Here is a 27,966-nt window from a genome sequence, read left to right on the forward strand (position 1 = left end):
TTGTGGTTTGCTTACATTGTCCTTGGTTTTCTCCGCTGAGACGTCACCAGGTTTTTGTTTTTGCTGATAAGTATTTCATGTCCCGTGTTGCTTTTCTCCCAGAATGACTTCAGATGAGAGATTTGGGGGGGTTGGCTTTCAACGTAATTATCTTTAACTTCCAGCGAGTGAATTATTTCTCTGGAGTTCTCCTCGTCCTCTTTTGGGGTTTCTTGTGTGTCTGTGTCTGTTGATCCCAACTCATCAGACTGTGTTTGTAAGGGATTTGTTCTCATATTAAGAGGTTCATTCTTTCTGTCACTTATAATAACCCCAGAATCTTTTCTAAATGAACCTTTGCCTTTTGATTTGTTGATTTCTGTATGTTTATCAAAGCTCTGCTTGGCCTTTGGACCATCTTCTGTCTTTGGCCAATCAAGGCTGTCTGTGCTGCGGTTAAACCAGTCCAGCACCTTCGCGATGGAGTTCTCCTCATCCCCAGTGGTACTTTTGGCCTGAGTGGATAATTGAAATTCAGGACTTTTATTTGATTTCTTCTGGGCTTGCTGATCAGATTTATCAATTAAGTTGAGATCATAAGACATTGGGGGATCTGGATCTGAAGAGAAAGATATATGAAAAGTATTAGATTGTAGTCAGGAAGCTACTGATGTCTCTGCAGCACAATCTGAGTTTAGTTTGTCATCATGCAACTATTTGTCAAGAAACACAGCTGAGACTGGTGTCTGATTCTGCATATTGCAGAATATTTTGGTGTCCAGCAATGGCTGCATGCTCAAGGACCTCTCCTTTTTGCGTTGATGACACCTTCTCCAAACACCTTGTCTTGTCTGTTTCATATGCCATTGACTGCCTGATTACTCTTCACTACCCACTTTTATCTGAAGGGTTACGACATCATTTTGTTACTTGAAAGTCTGTCCTCTTTTTTTGTTTTCTTAGGATTACTTAAAATGCGCCCTCTTCAGACCTCTAAAGATCGAAGTAGAAAAGGTTACTTTGAAGTTTAATTGCTCACAACTCTCGTCACAAGTAGATTGTTTCATTTTAAAAACCAAAGGGGAGGAACTACTTTCTCTCTGACTAATTTAATCATACTTTTAACGACAGTGAGTATAGTTATTACTTGTATGCAAACTCACCCACAGTGCTTAGGGGCAGACTCAGATCACCCGGCCTCATTGCTGGACCCACACTGCTTTGGTTTGCTCTGCTTGAATCCTGAACGCTGGCTGCGTGCAGGACGACGTCATCCTCTCGTTCATCGCTCCTCTGCGGGATCTCCCTGTCGGTGGACGCATCACTCCTGGTGTATGTGGCAAGATAGATAGATAGATAGATATATACTTTATTAATCCCCAAGGGGAAATTTGTCGTCACAGTAGCAGCACCAATAAACGAAACACACAAGAATAAAAAATAAAATATAAAAAACAGGGATGAAAGATATAGAAGTATACAAAGTAAAATATAAAATAAAATATATATGTATATATATAACATATATGCATACACAATACACAATACTAATGACAAATTAAATATAAAAATATTAAATATAGGCTGAAATTATGCTAGTTGTGAGTTGCAGTGAAAAGAGGAGAGAGCTTAATTACAATGTTGGGCTCAGAGGTGATTTCCAAGATTCTCTCTTTGGGCTGGAATGAGACGAACGCTGAGACGCATCACAGAGTGGCTGCTGGGAGTTTCCATCTTGAGGTCTGGATGGCTGAGCTGATTGAGATACTTGATCAGAAACAACACTTTTCTGCGATATGACATCTTGTTCCTTCGGGTCGGACTGGTTAGAGTTGGACCCTCGCATTAGGCTCCGTCTTGGGGTGGGAACAACCCCTGCTCTCCGTCCCAGAGCGTCTGACGCTGGGCTGCTGCTTTCTGACTGAATGGAGGTACATCTTGAGTGAAATGTCCTATTCTTTGGCACTGGCCTCACGCCTACAGAAGAGCCCTCTGATGTGAGGGAGCCCCCTGAAGTCGGACTGCTCTGTGCTGGGTGGCTCTTCAGTGGATATATGGGTCCTGTGGGAAACAACGGAAGAAAGGCTCACTCTAGATTATGCTTCAATATTGGTCTGCACGAACATTAATTTGTGTATTGTGGCCAAACTGTATTTAAGAACAACAAGTGTTTTAAGTTTCAGTTCAAACCTGTCTTAGATGACTCCTGATCCCGACTGGTTGACACGTTATCATTATTTTCCGGTTGCTTAACAACAATCGGGGAAGGAACGTTGAAAGGGTTGTGCCTTGGCTTGAAGGGAAATAACCAAAATTAATGTTTGACATTACAATATACGCAATTTTATTGTGACAAGGTTGGAACTAATATAGGAACACAGTCTCAGAAAAAGGCCGATGTGTTTTGTAACACTCATTCCTACCATTCTTGGAGAGCGGACCGCTGAATTTAGGTTCTCTTTTTCTGCATCGCTGCAGAAAAATATATTCAAATATTAAGGAAATTCAAGGAAATACAAGCACTATTAAGCATAAAATGCACTTCAGTTTAACTTGAAACAATAATTTCCAAAAGTGTACAGTAGTGTGCATGACTGGAGCTCGCTGACTCGTAAATAACGCTGGTAACAAAGAGAAAAAGCTCTACCCAGCCCAGTCAACCTGACTATGAATAGAAAGTAAGAGAGCGTCTGCTAATATCTGGCATTCTATGGCTGAATGAGAGGATTCGTATTACGGGAGAGTTCAACGTTAAGTAATTGATTTTGTATTTAGAAATGCATGTTTATGAAAATCCCTTAACATGTCAAACCACAGTGTTATGAGCAGTAGCTGCTGCCGGGCTATACGACAGTGAGCACCACCTATGTTTGCACAGGCTGAGTCACAAGACACACACACCCACACACACACACACACACACAGACACAGACATACATATATACTGTGTACATGGTGAGAAAAAGAGAGAAAGGAGCTTCTATGGTTTCACATTGATCAAGCTACTTCATGTAATCTGAAGACAAAACATGAAGAGGTTAAATACATTCAGATCAGTACGTCTATGAATAAAAAAGGAGTGTGTACTTGATCTCCTGCGGCTGCAGGGCCTCCGAATATCTGGCTGGTTTTGGTGGAATGGCGATGTCTGAACCTCGACTGCTGGACTTCTCGGCTCTTTCATTTGTGAGAGAACTATCTGCAACAGAAAGGAGCTGTGTTTACAGCAGCTCAGAAATAACTGCAATCCAAATGTAAAAAAAAAAATATATTCTGAAAAAGTTATGTTTGACCCCAGACCTCTGTTTGTTACTTCCTAAGCAAGTAAAACAACATTTTCACAAGTTATCCTTTTTAAGTTTTTTTGTGATCAACTGTTTGCAGCGAAGGATATATTGTTGCTTGGGGCAAAAGCAACATTTAAATCCTATATTTTCACCAACTGTGTCACTTCACTCTGATCTTCCTCTCTTGTAGCATACACTGAGTCCCACATACAGAGAGCGGCGTACAACAGGTTGCATTTAAACGATGGTGTCACCACATTTCACAGCAGACAGAAGACATCTGAGGGATTGTGAAACTACCTCTGAAGATATAACCTGCTGCAGCTATAACAACATGTCAGGGCTGCTGAGCTCCCAACTGGAGCAATAACACGTGCTTTAAAACAAGCCCTTTGTCAACAGTGTCGAATGAACACACCTAAACTAGCACTCCTCTGTTTCATGGAGGCCAGGATGACCACCGAGCCGTGGATCTCGTCCATGTGTCTTCGAGACTTGGCCTCATAAAACCACTCTCCGGTTCTGGACTTCAGCTCGGTCTCGAACTGCGGGCCACTGTGAGGTATGCTCTCCAGTTTCCTGCAGGGGAAACGCAAAATACACATGTACAAATGCTGAAGTCAAAAGTGTTTTAAGAAGGTACAGTGTTTACTCGGCTTCTCTGCAATTACAGTTGCACATGATCGATCTCATGGAAAGAATTCGGAAAACATTCCCATCAAGTTCAAATTGAATCAAAGAGAAAAGGCTGCTTCAGCTCATCGTTCCTCTTGATGGAGAAACATGTGGAAAAAGGGCAGAACATTCTTACAGGCTGCTGGCTTAATCCTTTTCCAGCAGACACAGCGAGCATTCAGCCTCACGCTGATAAAAGAAGAACAAAGTTGTCCGGTCAACTCCATTAAACTCATGAAAAGCACATCGTTTCATCATAATATTAACTCATGTAAAATAGAATTAAAACATTTGTGTTGTTAGTTTACACGCTTGACTGCATTTTTTATAGGAAATTAGAGGTTTCTCCTTCCATTTCTGCACATGGAGGGGTCAGAAAAGACACTGGGACTCTTGTTCGTCTTAACACGCCTTGAATATACATTGAGAGGAATGTTTGACCCCTCCCAAAGGTTCAATGGAGAGCTTAACGGCTGATTTTAAATGTTTTTCTGAAAGGAGGCAGTGTGAGGCATCACGCTCTTCACAGTCGAGGTGTCTCTCACCATTGAGGCCTTGAAGGGTTTCTATTCCTGTCCCTGAGGGGAGCATGACCCTCTCCCATCTGCGGACTTCATCTTGGCTTTAATCTAATTGCCCGTCTCACATGGAGGCTTCTCGACGATGATGTCCGGCCAAGCTGTTATTGTGTTATTCCATTATGACCAGACAACTATTACTTTGACTGTCCCACAAAGGCCTCTTCTCACCAAAAGGGCAATGGAAGGGATACTTATTTAATCATTACAATTACATTAGCTGAATAACATGACTTTAAGTGCTGGTCAAAACATTTCGGCTCAAGTGGAATAACGCGAGTTGGATGCCATTGTCATGAAACATTTACCACATTAAAATACAAACATCGAAGATACTCATTTCTTTCGCCGGATTTCTTTCTACCTGATTCTCTCCTCCTCGGCTTTCTGCAGTTCGATGTCCCTCATCAGCACCGTCATTATCATCCCTTGCTCCTCCTCCGTCAGGTAGCTCAGGTCAATCATGGTTTCTCCTCCTCCTTCCTCAGCCTGCAGGTGTGGAAACGCTCATCAAGCAGGGAGCAGCCAGCGGGGTCTGTCACCGTCGGGCGAAGGCAACACATCCCCAGTGTCACATCTTTAGAGTTTTGTCTTTCAAAACCTTGCCAATGTCCAGTACATATGAATGTAAATGAATCATAAAGGTATGAATGACATGACAGCCAGTCTTTAGCTGTTGTTTCTCGAGAACACGTGATCAAAACCGCGCAGCACATCACTGACTTGCATACAATGGGCCTCTCATCACAGCTGGAGAATGCAGTGGCCCCAATTAGTTGATTTAAAACAGAAACATCTGCAACACTTGAACCTGTTCCAACAATAACACCTGTTGATTGTAAAGTGACCTGTTAATCACTGGAGCATCTGAATCTATTCAGAAACAGCTGGTGGAAAGTGACTAAGTAGATTCACTCAAGAACAAGTACAATGTTGTTACTTGAGTCTGCAACACCCATTTTGTTTATCTTTATACTTCTTCAATTTCAGAGGGAAGTATTGTAAGCTACCATAATCCCCCTCTAAACCATGCGCGTCTCCTGTGTCGTACTGTTGCTTGTTTATCTAAGAAACTCTTTGTTGACACATCAGGTAATTATATGCACGCTCACAGACTGTCATGCCGCACTGACGTTTCTATTTGGACTTTGTTATAAAGTACTGATAAAATACCTGTTAAATGATACAATGTCTGTATCCAACATGTATTTGTGCAGTTCCAGATCCTGAGATCAGAGTGAAGCTGCAGGACGCAGCGGGAAATGATTTCTTGTCCCGATCATGAGGAGAAATGCACTTCCGCACAGTGTCTCTTGTTGATGAGATATTTATCTGATTACAACATATTGATTTCCTGCACACCAATTGTACCTTCCACCTTACCAATCAACCTTTTTATTTGATGTATCCATGTTGACATGTTTGGCAAGCTAAATGTTTTAATTTATTAATGAATTTCTTAAAGAAAAATGTTAAATGTTTCCCATAAACTATAAGCTATATACTTAGACTTCTTTTAATATAATTTCTGGGTCAAAAGTAACAGAAACAGATCAATCAGGCAACACATCACATTATAGTTTCTGTCTGTCTTTACTGTATCATACTTTATAATGCAAGCACACGTTTGTAAAAGATAAATGAATAAAGATCTTCAGCTTTCTTGTAATAAGTCAGTGTGTCGCCTACCTCAAAGGACGCGTGAAGGCTCGTCACACACCGCCACGGTAACTCCCATCCTGAAGTGTCGGTTCACTCAAGAAACAGGTGGAGTAGGTGTGGAAGTGTTTGCCTCCTCCAAAGATCTGCTGCTGCTGGATGTGCTGCCCGGTCAGGAGGGGGGGGGGGATCTGCCATGTACCGCCAGCTGAGGAGTTACTTTGTTCACGGAGGTGTCATCGGAGCTGTAATGCACGTGGCGTCCAGCAGGTGTCCTCAGTTTCCGCACTGCAGTCACATCCTCGGTGTGTTTGACTAACGGGTGTGGGACACCGAACCTGGTGTGTGTTTCAAGCGACAACATGTTCCCAATGCAAATAGTGAGACGTTTGAAGCCCTTTAAGGTTTGGAGTGTACGACACGTGTCCGGGAAGCATGGGGGATGAACCCACGCCCCCACCCCCCTTCTAAAGCCTTTTTATAAGAGGTGTGTTCATCTACCGGATGAGTAGACCATGAAGTATCCTGCTGGATGATTAAAAAGACAAACTGTATCCATGTGTGTTTTACTTGTGACCCGATACCATCGTGTCCTTGTGCTATACCCGTCATATCCTTTATGTGCATGCCTGTGAGGAGTTTTACAGAAGTGATTCTTCCCTCTCCGATTGTTCCACTGCATTTTTAGAAACTTGAGGAGGTGAAAGAAGTTCAAATGCATTGATTAGTTGACTGATTAATGGAGACGTTTTAGTTTTTTATAGACCTATAGCCATTTTTCGATTGAAATGGCTGCTCAAATGTGCTTGCTACTTTTTTCTTGACATTGCACATTGAACATATTTCTATCTCATAGTATATATTAGATTCATTGATTTAATCAGGATGTAATCATCGTGACTCAGACAGGCTGGATTATCATTCAGGCCTTCAAGGGCTCTTTTGTTTGATTTGATTAATTGTAACTTTGTCTAGAAATATGTCAATCTGCAAAACTAAAGCAGAACATCCGATGGCGTGGTGAGATCCCGTAGGTTGTGTCTTGTCTCAATAGTTTTAAAGTTAGTTATTTCAGTTATTTGACAAGGTGCAGTTTCACCACCAGAAACTGTGTAGTATTGTACACTGAGAGGGGGGGGGGGGTGGCATCAGCTCAACAAGCGCCTTCTGTGCTGTACCAGGTATTTCTAGTATCTTAAATGAGTAATAGTTCTCTAAATCTTACACGTTCATACCATATCTATATATATGCAGTTAAAATTCAATAGATATAACATTCACCTTGAATAAAGAAATAAAAGTTATGTCCAACAGTTTGTGGAAGCTGCTCTTTATTTGTAAAAGAAAGAAAAGACGTCAGTCATCATTGTCTGCTACTCATTCTAGTGACATAAAGAAAATATCTGCGCAGACAAACGCAGAGAATATCCTGAATCAAACTTAGGTCGAGTCAAATTTGATTGAATTGCTTTCATATTTCATACATCTTTCAACTTTTGAAACTCAAAGAACAGTCAGTGTTTATATACATGAAGCACCGATCAACAGTGCTCCTCCACGCCACCCTGGTCCTCGGGATCGTTTTATACAATTCATTTACATCAAATCTGTGACCCTTTCCCCCCCCGTTAGCGTAGCGACAGCTAACCAACCAGCGGACGCACTGCGCTGCCTCAACCCCCGACCCGCCCACTCCCGCAGAGGAACTGTCGTGTGGAAAGATGTGTGCAACATGAAGACAACTCTTCCACATTCAGAGTAAAGGCAGCCTTGAATACGGTCAGGGAGTCAACGGCATGCCAAGCTTAAAGCAACTGGAGCCCACCACCCGGTGGGACGCTTCAGATTCATGGAAGAAGTGTTTTGAGGCCGGAAACTGATCCATTGCAAAAAACCCGAGGCACAGAATTGACTACATCCTGGTAACTGACTCGTACTCTAGCCCCTGCATTTTAAGTACTTAGGGGATTGTGAAATCTTTCCTCGAGTGAAAAAGTTTAACACAAAACTCGTAGAATATTTAGTGCTCTATCGTTCCGCTTAACAGGTGTAATTTATATAATAGCTATTCTTAACTCTACCTCTCAATGATAGTCTGAGATCCTTGTTTAATGCTGAAGCACTCCCACAGGTGGTCAATGGACTGTCGATTTTACATTATTTTTTTCCTCCCAATCTTAAACCAATAATCATAAATAAATACAATCAACACACAAGGAATGTCTACTGTAAACACTGTAAAAAAGACAAAAACTAAACGGGTGTAAACGCCATTAGCATCATTACTTTGTGACAGTTAAATATCTGTAGGGAGCGGAGGACTGATGATCGGATCAAGAAAGGGAGGGAACCTTCTCCTCCCCTCTGAGCATCAAGCCTTCACATCCAAACACAGTATTTCCAAATACATAACATCAAAGTTTCTCAGCACCCATATCGATCTTTACAGAATACACTGTAAAATGGATATGGAATCCTCTTTTAAGGGGGTTTAGACGGCAGCCTCGCTCCATGTCTCGGACAAGTTACAGAATAATAGGTGTGCGCAATCGCCAAATGTCATTTGGACATGGTTGCCATGGTTTCGCTGCACCATTGTGTTCACGTGTCTGTATTTAGAGGGGGTGTGTGTGTGTGTGGGGGGGGGGGGGGACGTTTCTCCGAAAAGAGTTAGACTGCAACGAGGACAAAGCTTTGCTGCAAAGTGCTCCATCATCCGAGAGACACTTTTCTTCAAATTACATGAACTGCATCTGCAAGAAAGGCAACAGGCTTTGTTATTGAAAGGCGAACATGCGAGTAGAAATGATGAATATGTCAATTGACTGTTCTTTAAACTCTTCTCCCGGAAACTAGCACAGCCCGAGCATCACAACGAGGCGCGGCAGCTTTGAATTTCCCCCCTTGTTTTAAGTAAACAAAAAAAGTTTCATATTTCAGCCACAGGCAGCACGATGAACCAAATCATGGAGAAAGTGTACTTTTAAATTGCTCTCTATAATTGATCAAATCCGTCAGCAGCAGTTTTCACTTTATTTCTTAATTTCAGAATCTGACTACATGCTTTTAAATTTGAACCTGAATTTCAATGACAAAATAGCCGTCTACATTAACTGCACATGTGTGCAACGTGAGAGCAAAAAGCTTTCCATTAACTTGGAAGGACAGAGCTTAGCGAACAATCGATTCGTTAAATTCAGAATTGTTCTACAAGATTCACAGGAAACAGGTTTGAACAATCAATGATGACAAAAGGGTCTGAATGAGTCTGGCTATGTGGAAGATGCAGCACATCTATCAAAACAAGCAACAAATCCAAGCAAGGAAGGTCAAAATAAAACAGAATGGATGATAAAGATACATCTAATGAGATAAGGAAGGCATCAAGTATGTACAGATAATAAAGACACAAGGAGGGCGTTAGCACTGGGCTTGCAACACATGCAGGTGCACCCGCGAGCAAAGAGCATGCTGTACCTAAAGAGACGCTCTACAAGAAATCCTTGAGAGAGAGGTGTGCAAACGGGTCCTGTCCAGGGGCTCGGAGAGGACTCTGGCTGGAAGGACTAGAGGCAGCGGAGGGCTATTTCAGGAAGAAATACAGGAAGTAGGAGGTCCAGAGGGGAAGTCAGACAGTCAGTACAGAGACTGAAAGAGGGATGAGATTAGTTTGTAGGCTGTGATGTATGAAAGAAGGTGAATACAAAAGGAGTTGTTTGGGGTGGGTGGGTAGTCAAGACAAGGGAGATGATTCACAGGGTTGTCCAGTTCAGCTCGTGAGAGTGAAGGGTCCATTGTTCAAACTGTCATCATCTCCAGCAGCGTTCACACCGATAACAACGCTCACACGGTGGCTAACGATGGCACACGTCACAGCACAATGGAAACACCTATTTACCCAACTTCAGAACTGAGCAAATAGATACCGACGTCATTGTGCATCAGCTCGGCGGCGGCGTCACCCACCTGAGCACTCGACACGGAGCCAAAGGGGTTGGGAGGCCTCATCGCAGGCTGGGAGTACATCATGGTGGGCGGGTTCATCATGCCCATGGGCGGAGGCTGCAGCATGTCGCACAGAGAAGAGAAGATATTCCTTTATTAGTCCCACGGTGGAGACATCTCAGGGTCACAGCAGCGGGTGCACATTAGAGCATTAGTAAAAATAAGAGCATTAAAAAAATAAAAAAATATACAAATATAAAACAAAACACAATAACAATACAAAATACTTATACTAAAAATACAGAGATAAGAGACGTTATTTCAGTGATGGTGGATTTAGGTTGATTGCTTTACAAACTTAGTCTTTAACTGTTGAATTTATATGTGTTGAGATTATTTTCATTCTGATTAAAAATCATTAATCTGCTGATTATTTGGGAGATTTATTGATTCGCCATTTGGTCTGCAATGTCAGAACAGTGAGAATGTCTCAGAGCCCAAGATAACATGTTGAAATTGCTTGTTTTGTCCCAATGAAATACATATTAGGTATTAGGGATGGCTAAGAAACAATGAATTTAGAATTGTTTATTGGCCACTAGGGGACACCAACCTCAAATGTATTTTACTCAAACTCTACACATACTGCCTTTTCTTTTAGTCTTTAAGAGCAGTGCTTAAAAATATTTTTACCGTGCACAAGTTTATTCCCCCCCGCCCCAAATACATTTAATTAAATAAAAAATAAATATAATCAAGACAACCTTGTGCCAGCCAGTAAAATAAAAATATCTCTAAGTTTAGTATGCTTTAAAATAATAGATATATTGAGAATCCTTCACCCTTCTTTTTATTATAAAACCAAACAGAATATTTAACACTGTCGTCATACTGACCATGCCATATCCCATCATGCCAGTGGGTGTGGTAGCAGGGAAGGCCATGACTGACGATGGCTGAAGAGACACAAACAGGCCAGTAAGAACACAGATGACCTCCACAACAATAGCACAGCAGCCACCATAGCAACATCTGCAACTATTTGGCACCAAAATCAGACAGAAATATAGCAGATATAGCAAATTATGAGTGTCAAATCTGTTTGTCGTCACCATGGAAACGGGGTTCCAGGTGGTGCTCGGCGCCGCTTTGAGCTGCCAGTTGGTGCCGCCGGTCATCCTCTTCTCCCCCGGCTGGCTCCAGTGCATGTCACTGCAGAATAAGACAGTTGATGTTAGCACCAGCTTGTGACTGCCCTGAAAGCACAAAGCTGCTGCTGTTTCTGTGTGCATGAGTGTGTGTGTTTGTGTGTGTGTGTGTTAAAGCCACAGAGCGCTGATGCATCACTTACTTTTTCATAGTACCATTCCCAATGCCGAGGTCTAAAAAGAAAGGAACATTCATAAGTGTTAGCTAAATATTTTGTTCTTTTTGTGCCCCAATAAACAAGTGCTTTAATTTGTGCAGCTGAAGGCCAAAGCAGAACACTCACTGCCGACAAGGTTGGCCAGGGAGGAGTCGAGGTCATCTGACACCAGCTTGTCTGGCAGCTGACCAGACGCCAGGTTGGAGCCGAGAAGAGTCGGTTTCAAGATGCCCCCAGAAATATCTGAAAAGAGAGAAAATAAACTTATTTAAGTTATTCTGTATTTTTTCAGTTGTAATTACACATTAGAAACGATGGAAACATGTCCACGACTTTATCTTTGTATCCCTGACAGAGTTTGGTATGTTTTAATTCATGCCATTATCTTTTGTGCATTCAATGCCTTTATCATTATTTATTATTAGATAACCAACAGTGAGATGAGACAGGAAATGAGTGGAGAGAGAAGGATGGGGAACGCCCTAAACATTAAAGCTACACTGCAAAAACATCAGTTTTAATAGGTTAAGTGGTCTCGTATTCCTTCTGGAGGACCTATCTTTTATTAAAATCAAAAAAATACTGATGCATGTTCTGTTTCAGGGTTTTTCTAATAGAAGGCAGACTGCAGTAGACTTTTTAAAATAAGCCTTTATGTTTTGGAATAGTTGAGTAATATCACTCTTATATTTCATTCATTTGGCTTTTGACCAAAATGACTGACAATCAGTGCATTTTACCGTGTCGAGGCAAGTTGTAGACTGAAAGCTCTGTTAGCAATATTCTAAGATCATTATTGATTCGCCAATAAACTAAATAACTTCTTTCGAGATTATTTTGCAATGCAACAATGGTTTTCGATGAGATTTGTCAGCATTAAATTGAAATTGAATTTGCAAAGCAATCGACCCATCAAATTGACATTTTGTACTTTTTGGCTGTTTGCAAAATCTGATAAAGAAGGTAAAAATAGTCCGGAGAGAACTACGTGTACAGCGACTTATGAGACAGTGTTGCAGGTGTGTCGGCTGTATCCAACGTCAGGATAAGGAACAGCGGTCTGAAACAAACTCTCATACATACTGTTGTGAACCTCTGAGGTATTTCGTCATAAAACCACTAGACCATATTTATCCGTTTCTTAAAAGCTTCTATGTTTGACTTATTTTCTGCATGACCCTTTCCCCCCTTTGTCTCAGCCGAGTGACTTTTATTCAACATAGTTCCTTAACAAACATCGGAACCAGCCTGGCCTTTGATTATTCATTTGCAAACTAGAGATATTACGTATACACTTAAAACACTCAATCCAACCTGTGCAATATTAATACAAAGACACTGTGGAAAAAGCCATATTTATTCTGCCTGTGTACATACTATTGTATTTATTGATCAGCTACCATAGTTTGTTTACTGTTGTTATATTGATCCTACCATGTCTTGTGTGCACTTTACCCCTTTGCTGCTGTAATCCTGTAAATGTCCCCACTGCGGGACTAATAAAGGATTATCTTATCTTACTGCACTGAAACGTATTGCACAGGTGCTGCATGTTGACTCATATGTGAATACAGAATCCTTACCATCAGAGTTGAGGCTGTTGCCGCCCGCTGCGTTGGCTCCAAAGACGGATTCAAAGTCCACTTGGAGTCCACCTGCTGACTGTGGTGGAGGGCCCTGTGGCGTCGAGTACCCTTCATTGGAGATGACAGAGAAGACAGGTGCAGTGACAGAAGTTACATGAGCTCAAAACTGACCACCGCTTGGACTTTTGGTTTCTGCACTGGCCCCTGCAAGTAGTGTCTATATATATTAATCACTGGTAAAATACCACCGCTTCTCTGACTACGGAACAGGAAACTATCATCGATCTACTGCCGACTGAGCTAGAGAGCCTCCAGTACCTCTGAATAGACCTGCTACAGTAGAGGGCTCAGTGGGGAATGGAGCCTGGTGTGGGAGGTGCTGGGCAATGGACACTGGACCACAGAAGGAGTCTGACACGCCACAGGAAGCAGAATGGGTTCAAGACAAAGAGAGAGAGAGAGAGGAAGAAAAAGAGCAAAAGGAAAAGACATTTCAAGGCAGAGCCAGAGTGACAGGTTGGAAATGAGAGCAAAACAGACAGGAAGAAGTGTGCCTGTCTAACAATTTGGTAATTGTTAAATTCTGTGTTTTAAGTCAAGTTGAAGAGATGTAGAAGGATAGAATAGTGCCTAACAGTATTGAAGCATTTAAAAGGAAAGGATTTAAGGACATTTTTTGGTGGTTTTGTCAAGAGTTAGAGGAGAAGATCAATACCAATCAAAAACCAAAGCAACAGCCAGCAGCGAGTTGAGACTGGAAACGGGCAGAAACAGTCAGCCTAGCTCTTACCAAAGGCTGCAAATGAAGCTATTTGATTGGCTGTATTCAAACCAATACATGCAGATATAGGGGGGCGCCACTATGAAACAAATACATACTAATTTCTCCCTTCTCTTTGTTTTTGTTCTCACAGGTAAACACATAGCACAGCATTTACAGAGCAGATATGTGTGAAGCAACAGAACATAAACAACAGATGTTATTCATCTTCTCATCTAATTCTGGGTCAAAATGTCCCTTTCTATTAGTTTACGACCACATTTCTACAATGCATATCAAAATAAGAGCCCTGGGTGTATTGCATAGGATCCTATGTTTGCCAGGGCTTAGGAAACATAGACTGAGCTGGTGAGCCATCATCGTACCTGAGATGGAGTGTTCTATCCGCACTGTGCGTTTGTAATTGGTTGAAACGGATGAGTTTGTGTCAATAAAGGGATTGTAACGATCTGGAGAATCAAAAATAAGGTCGGTAAAAGTAGAACAGGTATCAACTTAAAAAGCTATACGGCATGTTTGTATTACAATGCAACATCATTAGAAGAGAGGATGAGCTGTGAAGCAAAAATGGTGCTATGGCCTCAATAGTGGGACGAGGAGAGCTCTGGTTGATACATCAAGAGGTGTTCTCGCTAAAAATAAAAAATAAACTTCATTTGAGCTTGGGATGAACTGCAATGAGGATCATTGCACAAACAGACAACACAAGATCATTTAGAGATTTGAACAAACAGATAATCAACATTGAGCACAGACACCATGCAAGCTAGTCATGCGTATAAGTGACAACGGAGAAATGAACAAGTGCGACAAGACTTTAGAGGAGAAACAAAATGAGTCGTTACCACCAAACATTTCATGACCAGATGTCCTAGAGGAAAAGCTAACGCCGTCTGAAGACACGGCGGGTAAGTGAGTGGCATCGACAACGGGATTTGAGAGGAAAGGGTTAAGGTTTGGCATGGATTCATCTCCAGCTTCAGCAGAGGTGAAAGGATCTAGGCAGGCAGAGGAAGGAGAGACAGAGAGAAGACAGAGACAGAAAGGAGGTGGGCATCAGAGTCAGACAACAACAGGCGAAAGAGAGCGTGCAGAAAAGGTTCAGAAAGTCCAGCAACACAGATGTTGTCTGTCGGCGTTGAAGGGGCAGATCATTACCTGCCCACGCTGTTGCCACTGCAGGCCCTGTTGAGCCGGATTGCACGGAGGGCTGGAAAGTTGACTGCAGGTCAAAAAGGTCACTCTCCATCTTCACTGCACTAAAGACAGAAGAAGAAGGGCCAATGTTTCCTCGATAGAAAGGCGTGTCACCAGCGTAGCTACAGAGTTACACGTAGCAGCAATATTCAAAAGGAGATGGATGTTGCAGGACTAAAGAATAGCAGGGGTATGAAATGGTTTCAAATGATATTGAAAAACATATTTCATAACTAGAGAGGGGATATTCAAAGTAGCTGTAATTAACCAGAGGTGTTGGCTAACTACAGACCGATCTCTAACCTCCCCTTCCTCTCCAACATCCTTGAGAAAGTGGTTGCAAACCAGTTGTGTGACTTTCTACATCATAATAGTTTATTTGAGGAGATTCAGTCAGGATTTAGAAAACACCACGGCACCGAGACAGCACTGGTGAAAATTACAAATGACCTCCTAATGGCAGCAGATAAAGGACTCCTCTCTGTCCTGGTCTTGTTAGACCTTAGTGCTGCGTTCAACACTATTGACCATTGCATCCTACTACAGAGACTGGACCAGTCGATTGGCATTTCAGGCACGGCACTAAGTAGGTTCAAATCCTATTTATCAGATCGATCTCAGTTTGTATTTGTAAACGATGAAGCCTCGATAACCACCAACGTTAGTCACAGAGTTCCACAAGGTTCTGTGCTTGGACCAATTTTATTTACCTAATATATGCTTCCTGTGGGCAATATTATCAGGAAACACTGAATAAACTGTCATTGTTATGCAGATGATACTCAATTATAAAAAATCAGGCACATCTCGTCTCAAAAAGATGCAGAAAAATTGGTTCACGCCTTAGTTACTTCGAGACTGGATTACTGCAACGCCGTATTATCAGACTGCTCTAATAAGTTTCTTAGGTGCCTCCAGTTGATCCAGAATGCTGCAGCTCGTGTACTCACTAAAACTAAGAAAATAGATCACATGACTCTGCGCTGGCTCCCTGTAAAATCAAGAATCACATTTACTATTCTTTTCCTCACCTACAAAGCCGTGATTGGTGATGCTGCATCAAATCTTAAGGAGCGTGTAGTACCATAGTGCCCCACTAGAGCTATATAAAATTAAATGAGTTAAATATCCTGTAGATGTAAGCCGTACCCGTTAGAGCAGCTGGGTGTCGAGAAGAGGTCGATGGATGGTGCCGTGCTGATAGTGCCACCTGTGGTGGAGATCGGCGATGTATCAGTGGCAGCGAAGGAGGGTCTCTTCGACAGCTCTTTGAGCCTCTGTTCCTGAGTGAGAGAGAAACTCGAATTCAAGCATACGGGCAACACCAATGCATCTTTAAGTTTACAGCCGCTTTGGTTCAAACAGCAAGGCCACCTTCAGCGCTTTGAGTCGAGCCTGTTCCTCTTCCAGAGCTGCCTGCTTCTCCCGCTCATCCACTTTGGTAAAAGACATCCCCGTGCTGGCGAGTGATGACACTGCATTTGACAGAGTGCTGGCCCTTCAGGAAAGACAGAAATACACCCTTGATTGATTGATTTATCAATTTTATTAGAATTATTATTTCATCTCCATTTTATATCTTGTGTGCACAAGTCTCACATTATTTAACTCTTTACGTTTGTCTTATCATCAGTTTGTCAGAAAAGTTTGAGTGATTTATTGACTCGATGTAGCCCAATCTTATAAATAAAACTTTAGAACATGGAGGAAAAGATAAAAGGAATTAAGAAATAGTGATGGGAGAATCAATGTACCTGCTGGCTGCAGTTGAGTCCTTGACCTTTTTGCCCTCTAAGGAGGCCAAGTGCTGCTCCAGAGCTTCTAGAAGGCTACTGGGAGCCTGCCGTGACAGAAAACACAGTCAGCAACTTCCTGAGACGCAGAAAATGTAGTCAGCATGGACATCAAGACCATAAAGGACAGTGGTGGGTAACCAAGATAGAGCAGAAAACCAAACACTCTATGAAATGCACCAGACTAATGTCTTTGAATAGGGAGTACAATTCTGCCTCACAAAGTTAACTATCCGTTACCCACGACTGATCGATTACTGCATTGTATTCCAGCCAAAAGGCTACTTTGGATGGGAGAAACATCTGTGTGGGATGACGTACTGCACCACGGCACTTTCAACAACCTGGAAGTTGTTGAATCGGCCGCGTCTAAGCACAACAGGGAAGACACTTTACAGGAGATGAGCTTCACTGGTTCACACATCAATGACGTGACCAAAGTGATCAGAGTTTACCACAGCGTGTGTTTTGTCCTTCAACTGTTTTTCGCCATCGTGTCGGAGACAGAGTCAGAGGCATGCAAAAAGACAACACTGAAGCAAGTCACGGACATAGAAGAAGAGTGAAATGATAGTACTTACACAAACTGTGAACTAAAGTGGAAAGATAAAGGGGAAAATACAGAATATAAAGGTGGTGACAGTCAGAGGGGGAATGCGTTTTAGTTGCAGTGTCCGCTCCCCACAGCACAACACGACAGTGTGTGCAATTTGATTTTTTAAATAGGAAACGTCCAACTGTCACTGTGCAGATTTCCTGGGTGGATTGAAATGACTGTGATTACTTTAACACACTGAGTGTGGACAACACCTTTATTTACTGTAGAAAGAGGGAGGAGAAGAAGAGGAGGAGGAAGAAGAAGAAGAAGGATGACAAGAAACAGGAGAAGAAGACCACTTCCTCTGGCAAACATGCGCTCGAGAAAGAAATCATGCAAAGTGTCTTATCCTAAAGAACATTGGTGTTGGGCGTGCTACTCTCTAGTGTGACAAAGACAACTGATGATAAAAGAGCAATTTGATCTGGAAATAAAAGGAAGAGAGCAAGGCGTCCTATACAGAGTGGGAGAAGCTGTAATTTCAGATTGCTTCGACAGGCCGGTGCTTACCTGCGATAGATCTGGAATGTCTCCTCGATCGATGCCCACCTGCTGTGAAACGAGAAAGGAAACCAAGTTGCCATCGTGTCTCTGCAGCATTTACTCATGACATGAAAAGACTACAACATTTAGTCTAATTTACCTCTGCGACTTTGAGGAACTCTGATATCCGGGTCATTCGGGTGAGAAACTTCTTGTAAATGTCCAAAGCTTCTTTACACTGAATCTTTTTCATGTCAAAGTATTTCTCTATTTGGTGCAAAACAAAGAAATTGGAATTACCATTCATGAAATAGTGTGACGAAATGAACCAAAGAGACAGAGAAGGGAAAGTGGTCTTACCAAGCAGGTTGATAATGCCTTCGTTATAGGCAGCAAAGAGCCGAATGGAGTCTTTGAAGAGGAGCATGAAGGCTGCATTGATGACTCCATTAGTCAACTCGTTGGCATTGACCTGAGGGAAAGCAATCATTTATCTCACAGCGGTTTGTTGACGTCGAAAAGAAGGAGGCTCGTGAACTACGGTATCGCAGCCTCACACTAGCAGCTTTTTCTACACAAACTGCGGGAGGCTTCTCCTTAACCCTCCCGTTACCTTAACATTTACTAACATATTTTACCCTCGGGGTCAATTTGACCCCAGCAATTAAAACCTCCAGAAAATTATTAGAATTAAAATTGTTTCCCAAGTTTAAGTGTGAAGTACTTTATGTTTGTTTGTTGACTACCTAAATAGCCCTTTAAATATATAAAAAAGTTGATATTTCTTATATGTTTGACACAGTGAAAAACAGCCTGGGGTCAAATTGACCCCAAGGAACACCGACATTAAACATTGAAAGGGGTCAAATTGACCCTAAAGGTAACAGGAGGGTTAAACTCACATTGAAATCGAGGAGTGCGTCCATCTGGTTCTGAATAATGGGGATTGTCTTGAGCAGCTTCTCTGTATTCATGGTCCTCATTACGCCGTCCACTCTGTGTGGACACACAGGGAGTCGCAGCAGGAGAAGGCACCGAGGAGAGGGACGACAGAGAGATGGATGAGCGAGCGCTGTCGCTCTTAAAACACGATAACAGACGGACTTCATTTCCTTCAAATGTCTTTGTGACAACAGCCCAAAGCCCCAACATATTTTCAGTTTACGTATGACAAAGAACAGCACCAAATCTGAAACCAGAAAATGCAGAACCATTTTACTTGAAGACGGCTATTAATTCATCATTGCAGCTCTGATCAATTGATCTTTTGCGTTTAAATGATTTTTTTTGAAATCCCTAAAATTGCTATTTCAAATGATAGATATGAGCATTTGTTACACAACTATTTAGACACATGAGGACAAAATAATTAGATAATTAGCCCAATTAAAAAACACATAAGGTTCAAGGTTTTTTATTTGCAATCAGAGAATGTTGATAACCTTATGATAATCATGGTAAACTGAATATTTTTGGGATATTGGACGGTTGGTCGAACACAACCATTAATTTGAAGACAACACCGTACGCTCTGGGAAATTGTATTTAGTATAATGGACATTTTTCCAGCTAAACAATGATGAGTTGATGAATTATAAAACTACTGATGATGCTAATCAATAATCAACATACAAAAATGACCATTCATTTTTCAGATTTATAAAAAGGAAATAAATAAGTTTGAATACTGTCTAATATTAAAATTACTCCTTACCCGCGTTTAACTTTCGTGAAGTCAAATGCAACCTGTCTGTACGAAACGGCTTTCTCGTTGAGGTATCGACTATACCTCCTGATGAATGTGGACATGTCATAACCTGGAACGTGAAACGGCAGAAATAAAATGAACTTTTTTACTATGGGCATGAATTCAGAATGATTTAGATATCAACAACCGCCATAAAATGTCTACCTTGTAACCCAGTTTTGTCCAAAAAATTACTGAGGTTGAATAGTGTGTTCCTTGAAGCCAAGTACTGAATAAAACGCTGCAAATAAAGAGAACTGGTTACCACCAAACTATTAATTAGAAATACATTAATGCTCCAATAATCTGCTTGTGTCTGCTGAAGCATCTCACCTCGTTGCCGTAGACCATGAGGTGGTGTGTGGTGATAAGCGACTTAAACACAACCACCCAGCTGGTGTTGGTGGTCCTCTCGAACAGCGAGTCAGCCAGTTGGGGAATGTTCACGTTCATCTCGTTGGTGCAATGGATCAAATCTGAAGCAAAACAAAAGAAGTTCATGAGATCACGAGGTTCAGCGGATCTTCACAAGAGAGTGTATTTGTAATAAGCAATCAAAAATATATGTGTAATGTCCTGGGCTGAAAGACAAGTCCATCAAAATGTAATAAGTTGCACAGCTCTTCTTCAATATGCCATGGTTTATTCCTCAATATATTTTATGTAAGAAATTTCAAAAATGTGCCTTCTATGACAAAAATGTAAATCATTGGACAAAATAAACAACTTGAAGATGTCAAACGATGCTGTTCTAAATTGTGGTAATCTTTTCTGACATTTTAAAAACCAAAATAACTGACCCACACAACTGCCCCTCTTAGGCACACACACACACACACACACACACAATAAAAATATTGTTTGTGTTTTTATTTGTAAATAGTGTGTACTTGCTTGCCGCTGCTGACATGCTGATTCCCAAGTTTCACTTTCACACTGTGTTGTGTGTGTATGTGACAAATAAAACATCTTGAATCTTGAATCTTGAATCATCAATAAAATAATCAGCAGATGAATCAATAATGAAAACAATTGTTAGCAGCAGCCCTAAATATATAATACAAATATATGTTGTGGGTATTGGTCATCAAGTTGTGATATAAAGGTGTTTGAAAGTTTGTATTTTCCTCTTAAAGCATCGGAGGACATTAAATTCCACTTTTTATATTTAATTGAAATAATACCGCAACAATGTGTGTAAAGCTGACAGAGCAGGGAGAGACTGTTTTGTATTTTTGATGCCGATACAAATTTGAACTTTTCAGAGACCAGTTTTCATCTGTTAAGATACGTTTCCTCGTAGATAACACAGCTAATTGCCACGTTACCCTTATAAGCAGACATACAACCTGCTGCCAACGCTGGCAAACTAAAAACTAGCACAGATGCACAAACCAATTTTTTAGAAGGTCTGAAATGAAAACAGCATGTGATGTGACTCGTGTCCTTCACTACAGGTCACACACGTGCAGTTTGGTAACCTGCAAGCAGCATCAACAAAATCCCAAACGGCCGCTTCTCGTTCCTCTTTTTGACTGGATGTTTTATAAAGAGAACTTTGGTTAAGACCAAACTCGGACATCTTTAGTTCACAGCAAAATCGGTACAGTAGGAAAGTGCACTGAATTAAGGATGAGACAATTAGTTGATTAATTGATAAGTCGATCAACAGAATATTACTCAGCAAATATTTGAAAAACCTATTGACTATTTAACCCTTGTGTTGCCTTAGGGTCATTTTGACCCGAATCTATATTACACCCTCCCCCCGCCTTAGGATTAATTTGACCCCATTCAATGTTTAATGTCGGTGTTCTTTCGGTAGTCAACAAACAAACATAAAGTGCCTCACACTTAAACTTGGAAAACAATATTAATTCTAATAATTTTCTGGAGGTTTTAATTGCTGGCGTCAAATTAAACCCAAAGGGTAAAATATGTTAGTAAATATAAAGGTAACAGGAGGGTGAAACATTGAATCGGGTCAAAATGACCCAAAGGCGGGGGGAGGGTGTAATATTGATTCGGGTCAAAATGACCCTAAGGCAACACAAGGGTTAAGTGATGCCAGATGCCAAACATCTGTGAGGATTTACTGTGTTTCTATATTTTCCACATCTGTAAACTGACATATTACTCATTGAACAAATGTTCTCCATCAAAGAAAATTGGAGTAATGTGTTAAAATGTTTGAATATAATTATAAAATGTTAACTCCTCATGTCATTATAAATCACGAAACATGCGATTATAAATCACAACCATGTATATTAATAGCACTGCAGTGCAGACATGACCTCATTGTTTCCAAAGGTAGCTTTAGAAGACAATCAATATAATTGTCAGTGCGACAGAACTACACAGTATATTTGAGTCACAATAACGCAATTATTCTACTCAAAGTAAAATGCTGCAACAGTGTGTTAAAGCAAGGACGCATTCTACATAAAATTAGCATCATGAACAGTAAATCACCATCAGTGCAACCAAGGATTCCTGGTTCACAAGCAGACGCATCATTCAACGTCATTGTTAACGGCACCATAACATGCTTTTGACAGAGCAACAGGAAGTGCACGGCATTAACATGTCAACCATACATGTTCTGCCCCACTTCCTCCGCGAAGATGTTCATCCTGCATCACCGTGCTGCTTGAATGATGTTAGTCAAAGTGCTAATGACCCTGCCATTCACAGCGCTGATCAGACTGGAGAGGTAATTGGGCCTCCTTTTCTGTCCTATATTTGACTTTTCAAAAGGCGGGGGTGGGGGGGAACTTTAAGTAGGACAGGATCGCCTTCGAGAGAAGCAGCAGCCGCTAGCATGGGTGGCTGAACTGCCCAGAGAAGATGACGGAGAGGAGACAAGTAGGAGGCAGGAAGAGGAGGAGGAACATGGGGGTGGAGACGACACTGACAGCTCAGTCATGTTGCAATCAGCTCGCTAAAAATTCACAGTCGTTGACAATAATGATTTCTAATCTAATTCCTTCATGTGACTAACACATTATTTAACACAGTGTGTCAATCACCATAAGGCGGGATTTTACTGGGGATCAATATACATCACAATTAATCATTTCAGGATATTATTATAAAAATGTATTCTGGGAAATATGTTGTTAATTCATGTTAATGGCCTTCGAGTACATGACACATGTAAAACAAATGTTTCACTGCATCGCGTTGCCTAATTTAAAACTATTTACAAAAATATCCAAAAAATAACATCATTTCTGTTGAATTTAGAAATGATAAGTCTGATCATAGTGTCGTAAAACAACTTCATTCCCAAAGTCAATCTAAGTCTATAAAGGTATCATACAAATCTGTGTAGGTCTGGGTATCAAACGTAACACTGTATTTGTAGCACTGATTCCTAATCTTGTTTATTTAAGGCTCCCCGTGAGGTCTCCCCCACGATGCCGCGGAGCAACAGGTGGCAACAAGATGCACAACGTCCCCGGAAAGGAGGGCGAGAAGAAGAAGACCGCAAGCTCGTCAACGTGGATGAAAACAATGATGGATTGAAAACGCTTCATAAAATTGTTGGAAATGTTGTTCAACTTTTGTTTGATCTGCGGGAAACTATTTTCTCAATTCAATTCAATTTCGCCCATTTTTGAGTTATTTTTTAGGACAAATTCAAATGAAAACTGTTATCGACAGCTTTTAACAATTGAAAACTTTGTGTCTTTTCGTAAATAGAAAATGGGTTTTGGACAAAAATGTGTTTATACATTTTCCAAAGTCAAGTTACATGCAAATACAGTTTGGAGTTTGGTATCTAAAGTCAGAAAGAAGTTGGTAAATCATAGAAGTCATTTGTATAACTAATATTCCCTCGTTCCAACTCATCACATCCGAGGGATTCATGCTTTTCTTTGTCTTATGTGACAGTAAGCTGAACAACTTTGGGTTTCGAACTGTTGGTCAAACTAAATCAAGCATTTTGAAGACCTCCTCCTTTCACCTTCACCTTTGTCTAAATCATAAATTAAGAAAGTATTTGTTAGATTATAAAAAAATTATTATATAATCATTCGTTGCAGCCCAGGTTTACATATGATTGATAACACTGAATTACTGCCCAGCTCTTACTAGTCATAAGATTGGGACTCAAACTTCAAAATAAGTCAGATGCAGCATGTATTAAGCTTTTAGCACGACCAATACAGGATTTTTTAGGACAATTACCAATATTGACATTTGAGAGTATAAAAATGGGATAATTATTTAACAGCCAAGTACAACTGCTTGTGTTTAGACAACATTTAACATTTGAGAATATTGGGTTGTTTTGTTAAATAAGTGTTTAGTTAGTATATAAGTGTTTATTATATATTTCCCACAGTAATGTAACGGGACAGAAACGTATCGTTTGGTTTATACTGGCACGAACATCAGAATATTTCACGCATATCCAACGATCTCTATGCATTCCTATGATTCCAATACTTTCTTAAGCTCTGGTTGTCCTCATTTTCTCTCTCTCCTCATATACAGTATTGTAAACCATCTACCAAAGGCATAAAATGGCCATAAATAGAATTTATAATCCATTAAGGAATTATACAAACACCATTACTTCTTTTCTGCCAGAGAAAAACATCAAGCTGACATAATCAAACAAATCTAAACCTATATAAATACCTACATAATGCACTATAAAACAAACCACAAAGGCGGCAGGTCCCGACCACATCCCGGGGCGCGCCCTCAGAGCATGTGCAGACCAGTTGGCAGGAGTCTTCGCAGACATCTTCAACCTCTCCCTGTCCCAGGCTGTTGTTCCTGAGAGCTTCAAGATGTCCACCATTGTGCCTGTCCCCAAACACCCCAAGGTAACCTGCCTGAATGACTGGAGACCCGTAGCCCTCACCTCGATTGTCAGTAAATGCTTCGAGAGGTTGGTCAAGGACTTCATTTGTTCCATGTTGCCTGCCACGCTGGACCCATGGCAATTTGCATATCGTCAAAACAGATCCACCGACGACGCAATTGCCATGGCACTTCACACCGCCTTTCCCACCTGGAGGGAGGAACTGTTGTGTGCGAATGCTGGTTGTGGACTACAGCTCAGCGTTCAACACTATTGTTCCCGCCAAGCTCGACACCAAGCTCAGAGGTCTAGGCCTGCACTCTACCATGTGCAGCTGGATACTGGACTTCCTGTCGGCGCCGCCAGGTGGTGAGGATGGGCGGTACCACCTCAGAGCCGCTGACCCTCAACACGGGAGCCCTCAGGGATGCGTGTTGAGCCCTCTCCTCTACTCCTGTACACCCACGACTGCACGGCCATGCACAGCGTCAGCGTCATCATCAAGTTTGCTGACGACACAACAGTGTTGGGGCTGATCACCACGACGACGAGACAGCCTATAGGGAGGAGGTTGGATCACTGGTACAGTGGTGCCAGGAGAACAGCCTCGTCCTCAACGTCAAGAAGACCAAGGAGCTGATCGTGGACTACAGGAAGCGGAGAGGAGAGCACACCCCATCTCCATAGACGGAGTTGCAGTAGAGAGGGTCAGCAGCTTCAAGTTCCTCGGCGTGCACATCTCCGAGGACCTCACATGGACCACGCACACCACTCACGTGGTGAAAAGGGCCCAACAACGCCTGTATTTCCTTAGGCGACTGAGGAAATTCAACATGGCCCCCGCATCCTCAGAACATTCTACACCAGTACCATCGAGAGTGTTCTGACAGGTTGCATCACCGTCTGGTACGGGAACTGCACCGCCCTGGAGCGTAGGGCACTACAGAGGGTGGTGCGGTCGGCACAGTACATCGTTGGAGGTGAGCTTCCCTCCATCCTGGACATATACACTAAGCGGTGCGTGGCCAGGGCCAAACGGATGATGAAAGACAATAACCACCCCGGCCACAAACTGTTCACCCTTCTACCGTCAGGCAGGCGATACCGCAGTATCAAGTGCCGCACAAACAGACTGAGGGACAGCTTCTTCAGTCAGGCCATCAGGCTGCTGAACAAGGACTGAGACCCTCATTAACACTACACACCAGAACATATTCTGTGAATATCTATGGCCATGGTGTATATTTTATTACATTGTTCATATATATATATATTGTATATATATATATATATATATATTGTATATATATATTGTATGTATATACATATATATATATATATAGTCTCAAAAAAAGTGTATATTTTATTACATTGTTTTATATATATATATTGCCATGATGTATATTCTATTACATTGTTTTATATATATATTGTTAATACTTTCTTCTTTTTTTTGTGTGGATATTGTATAGTTTATTCTCATTCTTATTCTTTTTTTAGTCTGCTACTGCTGTCGGGTGTTTTGCACATAAGAATTTCACGAACCGATTATACTTGTATAAAAGGGGATGTGACAATAAAAACTTGAAACTTGAAACATCCAGCCTCCATTATGTTAATAAAATGAAATCAGAGCACACTGTTATTATCTGTGTGCACATTCTGTTCTGTTGTGTACTGAGACACGTCAGTCACATGACTTAGCTGGCTGGGTTGGGACGAGCCAACCCAGCGTCACTCTGCCAACTTTCACTCATCTCACATCTGGGGAGTCGCCTGAGCAGCACAACAGGTGTGGAACCTGCAACTTTTACAATTAAACCAAAATATGGATCACAAGCTACCATTATTCCCATTTAAGTTATCAGATATTTGCTCTGGTCCACTCCACAAACTAGTCTGACAATACAGTGTGCACCTTTTTTTCTTGGACTATTATTGAACTCGTAGCCTATGATGACGCAGGGCCTTCATAAAAAAAAACCACTTTCATTACTGCCATCATGCCTTTGTAAGTGTTGATCGATATGCAGAACATCTACCTCTGCATCTCTTAAGTACAGGAGGACAGTGAATCCTCTGACTGAGTGCATCAGACTAATGATCATCCCAGGATTTAAACTCCTGTGGTGCATCAGGATGCATGCAGAAGTGTGTTTGAAGGAAGGAAACTAACAGACCTCAGACACAAGCTGTGATTTCATCACGACCCCATCGTGACGAGCAGCAGGTCCTCATCACTCCAGCTGAGAGTGACACTTGTCCTGCTGCAGGTGCACCAAGATGGGAGATGAGACTCGATCCCTGCTAATGTTCATTTCAGGGCCTGTGAGAGGCCCGCGTGCTCACACTGGGTTTTTAAAAACGCTTCGTTGTTAGACAATGCTCAGATAGACGCGTCTCCTGGTGGGTGCTGTGCGGGCTCAACGTGCAAACTCTAAACCGAGGAGTAGCCGCGAGGATGACGAGAGCGGCGAACAAAAACCAGCCCGCTAGACAAGCTAGTGTGGCGGCTGTTCGTGACGGAACATGGGAAGAAAGATCCTTTATAAGCCTAAATAAAGGCCGAGGCTTTTTGAACGCCTCTCGGCTCCGAGAGGCACAATGTCAACAAGGCCTGAGCTCGATGTTAGAACAATATAATCTCTCTGGCATCAAGCAGCGGTAGCAGCTAGCCTCTCGTGAGGCTTTGAGGCCTTGTCCACCGCTCAGATAACGCGCCGCTCTGGCTCGCGCGGTGTCTCAACGCTCGCGCGCTGTGCATTTTCACAAATGTACTTAATTTTGAAAGAAGATACTCACAGTCCAAATGTTTCTTCTTCGGGCCCATTACTTCGTGAGTGGTGGCCTTGCATACTGTTTTCGACACGGCGCATCCCGTTACACTGTGCTGGGCTGCAGTTATCCGGTCGGTAATGCTCTGCCCCGACATCTTCTCTCAGTGCAACAAAAGACTTTCAAAAATGCCGTCTGGGTTTATCTTCGGTTGCGAGCTTTTAGAAAAGTAAAGAAAAACCTCCACCTCCACCTCCCCCCCCACCCCCGCCACCCCCACCCTCCCCCGTGTTCCCACCTTGGTGCTGATAACCCAAAAAATCTCAGCTAGGCTATGGCATACGCGGACCAGGGGAGGGCGGAATAAAGAGAAGCGGGATCCGACAACAACAACACGCAAACAATGTGGGATTGTTTCGGTCTTGTTGCGCCGCTCGGCTCCGTCAGTCAGATGTCGGGGCTGCCGTGGTTGCAGGGTCCACTCGCTGACTCATCCGACGACCCGGGTCTGTGTTTCGCTCTCATCCCGATGTGGCACACCGGATCCCTGCGTGTCTCCTCCTGCCTGTCTCCGCCGCTCCGCCAGTCGTCGCCGCCGCTTCACCGCTTCACCTCCTCCTGCCGCTGCCGCCGCTGCTCCGCTTTAAAGCACTATGAAAGAAAGAAAGAAAAAAAGACCACCAGGAAGGGGAAAT

At 42.1% G+C, this 27,966-nt stretch overlaps 2 protein-coding genes across 14 annotated transcripts; both read right to left on the reverse strand.

The window, feature by feature from the left end:
- Positions 1-10: 10 nt before the first annotated feature.
- Positions 11-6,337, reverse strand: LOC130210654 (synaptotagmin-like protein 2). 2 transcript variants are annotated; one of them, XM_056441124.1, is made up of 9 exons: positions 6,209-6,334; positions 4,884-5,008; positions 3,685-3,845; positions 3,067-3,178; positions 2,403-2,451; positions 2,170-2,272; positions 1,617-2,040; positions 1,143-1,306; positions 11-598 (listed from the first exon to the last, which is right to left on the reverse strand). In XM_056441124.1, the coding sequence occupies exons 2-9, from the start codon at positions 4,982-4,984 to the stop codon at positions 12-14; spliced, it is 1,701 nt and encodes a 566-aa protein (XP_056297099.1). In that variant the 5' UTR covers positions 4,985-5,008; positions 6,209-6,334; the 3' UTR covers position 11. The 2 variants fall into 2 exon arrangements, with proteins under 2 accessions (XP_056297099.1, XP_056297101.1); XM_056441126.1 differs by having other exon boundaries at positions 467-598; positions 1,147-1,306; positions 6,209-6,337.
- A 1,154-nt stretch (positions 6,338-7,491) lies between these two features.
- picalmb (phosphatidylinositol binding clathrin assembly protein b) lies at positions 7,492-27,506 on the reverse strand. Of its 12 annotated transcripts, none has more exons than XM_056440732.1 (24): positions 27,299-27,506; positions 20,008-20,150; positions 19,840-19,915; positions 19,642-19,744; positions 18,830-18,923; positions 18,288-18,399; positions 18,088-18,194; positions 17,955-17,996; positions 17,428-17,439; positions 16,808-16,893; positions 16,428-16,551; positions 16,203-16,330; positions 15,015-15,115; positions 14,702-14,854; positions 14,222-14,305; positions 13,394-13,486; positions 13,073-13,183; positions 11,616-11,732; positions 11,475-11,505; positions 11,236-11,335; positions 11,020-11,079; positions 10,145-10,240; positions 9,656-9,761; positions 7,492-8,931 (listed from the first exon to the last, which is right to left on the reverse strand). In XM_056440732.1, exons 1-23 carry the CDS (start codon positions 27,426-27,428, stop codon positions 9,669-9,671), a joined length of 2,196 nt encoding a protein of 731 aa, XP_056296707.1. In that variant the 5' UTR covers positions 27,429-27,506; the 3' UTR covers positions 7,492-8,931; positions 9,656-9,668. The 12 variants fall into 12 exon arrangements, with proteins under 12 accessions (XP_056296707.1, XP_056296705.1, XP_056296706.1 ...); XM_056440730.1 differs by having other exon boundaries at positions 16,203-16,336; XM_056440731.1 differs by having other exon boundaries at positions 7,492-8,950; positions 16,203-16,336.
- Positions 27,507-27,966: the final 460 nt, after the last annotated feature.

The sequence above is a fragment of the Pseudoliparis swirei genome, chromosome 20, assembly GCF_029220125.1.
Source record: "Pseudoliparis swirei isolate HS2019 ecotype Mariana Trench chromosome 20, NWPU_hadal_v1, whole genome shotgun sequence".
In the NCBI taxonomy this organism is placed as follows: Eukaryota; Metazoa; Chordata; class Actinopteri; order Perciformes; family Liparidae; genus Pseudoliparis; species Pseudoliparis swirei.